The following is a 1,950-nucleotide window of genomic DNA, read 5'->3' as shown; positions in this document are numbered from 1 at the left end:
AAAAAAAAAAAAAAAAAAAAAAAAAAAAAAAAAAAAAAAAAAAAAAAAAAGGAAAAAAAAAAGAAAAAAAAAAGCAAACAGACAAACGTACAGGCGAAAACTTTTTTTTGTTTTATAATCGAAAAAACATGACTTCGTAAAAGTCAAAAAGTCGTGATTCCATATACGCAGGTCGTTTAGAACATTAACTGAACGATACGTCGGTACGTAAAAGGGCCAATTTTATTTCGTCTGGTCAACGATCACGTATCGTTCTGTTTCTTTTTCCAGAGGAGAGAAAAGGAGCTAAAAGGGAATAAGTAATTATGCGATGAAACGAGTCAAGGAAAATTGCGGTTCCTATCGGAGGACTCAAAGATACTCCTCCCTTTTTGCTCTTTGCCATGGTCAGTAGACCGTCGTAAATTAACTGTATTTAAGATTAGATCTCAACATGAAAATGTATGCAAGGCCTAACTACTACTATGTAGATTGTAAGCCTCGTCGTCTGATCAGAAAAAAACGAACGAAATGAGCGAATGTATATTATAAACGAATCATTCCTCGATGCTGTATATCGAAGTACTACGATAATGTAATGCGTTATACTACTCGTCTGAATCCTCGTAAAAATCCCATCGTTATGTATCATATTATCATGTACCCGTGTGCGAAAAAAAGCGTCGTAAAAAAAGTGTTCTGTAAACCGGCGCGTAAACACAAAAAGCGCACTCACGTATTGTAGGAAATTGCACGCCCTCGTCGTCGCGAATGCCTTTTTTCGAAGAAAGCCTCATTCGATGTTGAACTTAAAAGTTTTAACACTTGTTAATTAGCTAATTCATCGTTTGCAATATCATAAAGAAAGGAAAACTCATTGCATTACGATGAATGTAAGAATTAGAATTAAATAATACTGCGTAATACGTACGACGATCGAAGGGTGATCGAGCTCGAATGAATTTCTCTTGTTTCGGTCGTTGTAAAAAGAAAAAAAAAACGAAAGACGTCAGTCGACATTTTTGAATCTAGGTGCGTATAAATTCATGTTTACCGAAGCGAGTGAAGCTNTATATATATATATAAATGTATATGTATATATATATACACACTACATATATTTTTATGAACGTGATGAGGTAACAACGCATAGCTTGTAATATCAATTCTAACAACCGATTTACTTTGCCCCTCGCGTTCGAATTAAACGGTTGAGCGGCTATAATTTTTCGATAAGTTTTTCTTTCCACCTTTTTTTTTTCATTCTCTCTCCTGTTTCCTTTTCTTTTTTCTATTTCTCATTCACCCTTTTTAAGTTAAGGCGTAATCATCATTACATACGAAAATTGAGGTCATTTTGTTTACAGCCTACGGAAACGCATATCCGTAGTGTACATGCTTAAACAGTTTTATTATTTCATTATACATATACGAAGTTCGTTGCCCAATTTAAATGTACTTTTAATCAATCAATTTTGAGTTATAAACTGTTTCTCTTTCATTCGTGTATATTTTATGCATACCTTTACCTTCCTTAATATTATTAGCATATAAGATAATTTAATAACATATTTTCATCATAACATATACATTCATGATCAATTTTAAAACTAATATTATCATCTTAATTTAAAGCAGAAAATTAATCAAAAAAGATCAAATAAACCTCATGTACTCACCTTGTAGAAGACATCTGGAACATACTGTTTATCTGTTGATTCAATTACATAGCCCAATTCTGGCGCATCTTTTGTAGGAACCAAACAGCCATCACGTACCAATGCCATGCATTGATTAGATACTTGATAACCTTCCATGTGAATTTGATTTTTTTCATCACCTATAATCAATATATATAATTTAGTAAATATAAATAATTCTTTTTTTATATTCTTTATTTAATATTTTAATGCAAAATGATTTGATTATGATATAATATAAATAACTTACCAGTAACACAAACAGTAACAA

General features: G+C 31.6%; 1 protein-coding gene across 1 annotated transcript in view; it reads right to left on the bottom strand.

Annotated features, from left to right (window-relative positions):
- Positions 1-1,950, bottom strand: part of LOC102671772 (nuclear protein localization protein 4 homolog) — a 13,112-nt gene that overhangs the window by 6,992 nt on the left and 4,170 nt on the right. The window contains exons 11-12 of the mRNA XM_006624327.2: positions 1,930-1,948; positions 1,659-1,819 (exon numbers count right to left, since the gene is read on the bottom strand). Of these exons, the coding sequence (XP_006624390.1) occupies positions 1,659-1,819; positions 1,930-1,948 (180 nt within the window). The remainder of the gene's footprint in view (positions 1-1,658; positions 1,820-1,929; positions 1,949-1,950) is intronic.

This window comes from Apis dorsata, unplaced genomic scaffold (assembly GCF_000469605.1).
Source record: "Apis dorsata unplaced genomic scaffold, Apis dorsata 1.3 scaffold_1036, whole genome shotgun sequence".
NCBI classification, from domain to species: domain Eukaryota; kingdom Metazoa; phylum Arthropoda; class Insecta; order Hymenoptera; family Apidae; genus Apis; species Apis dorsata.
This window is presented reverse-complemented; position numbering and strand designations above follow the sequence as displayed.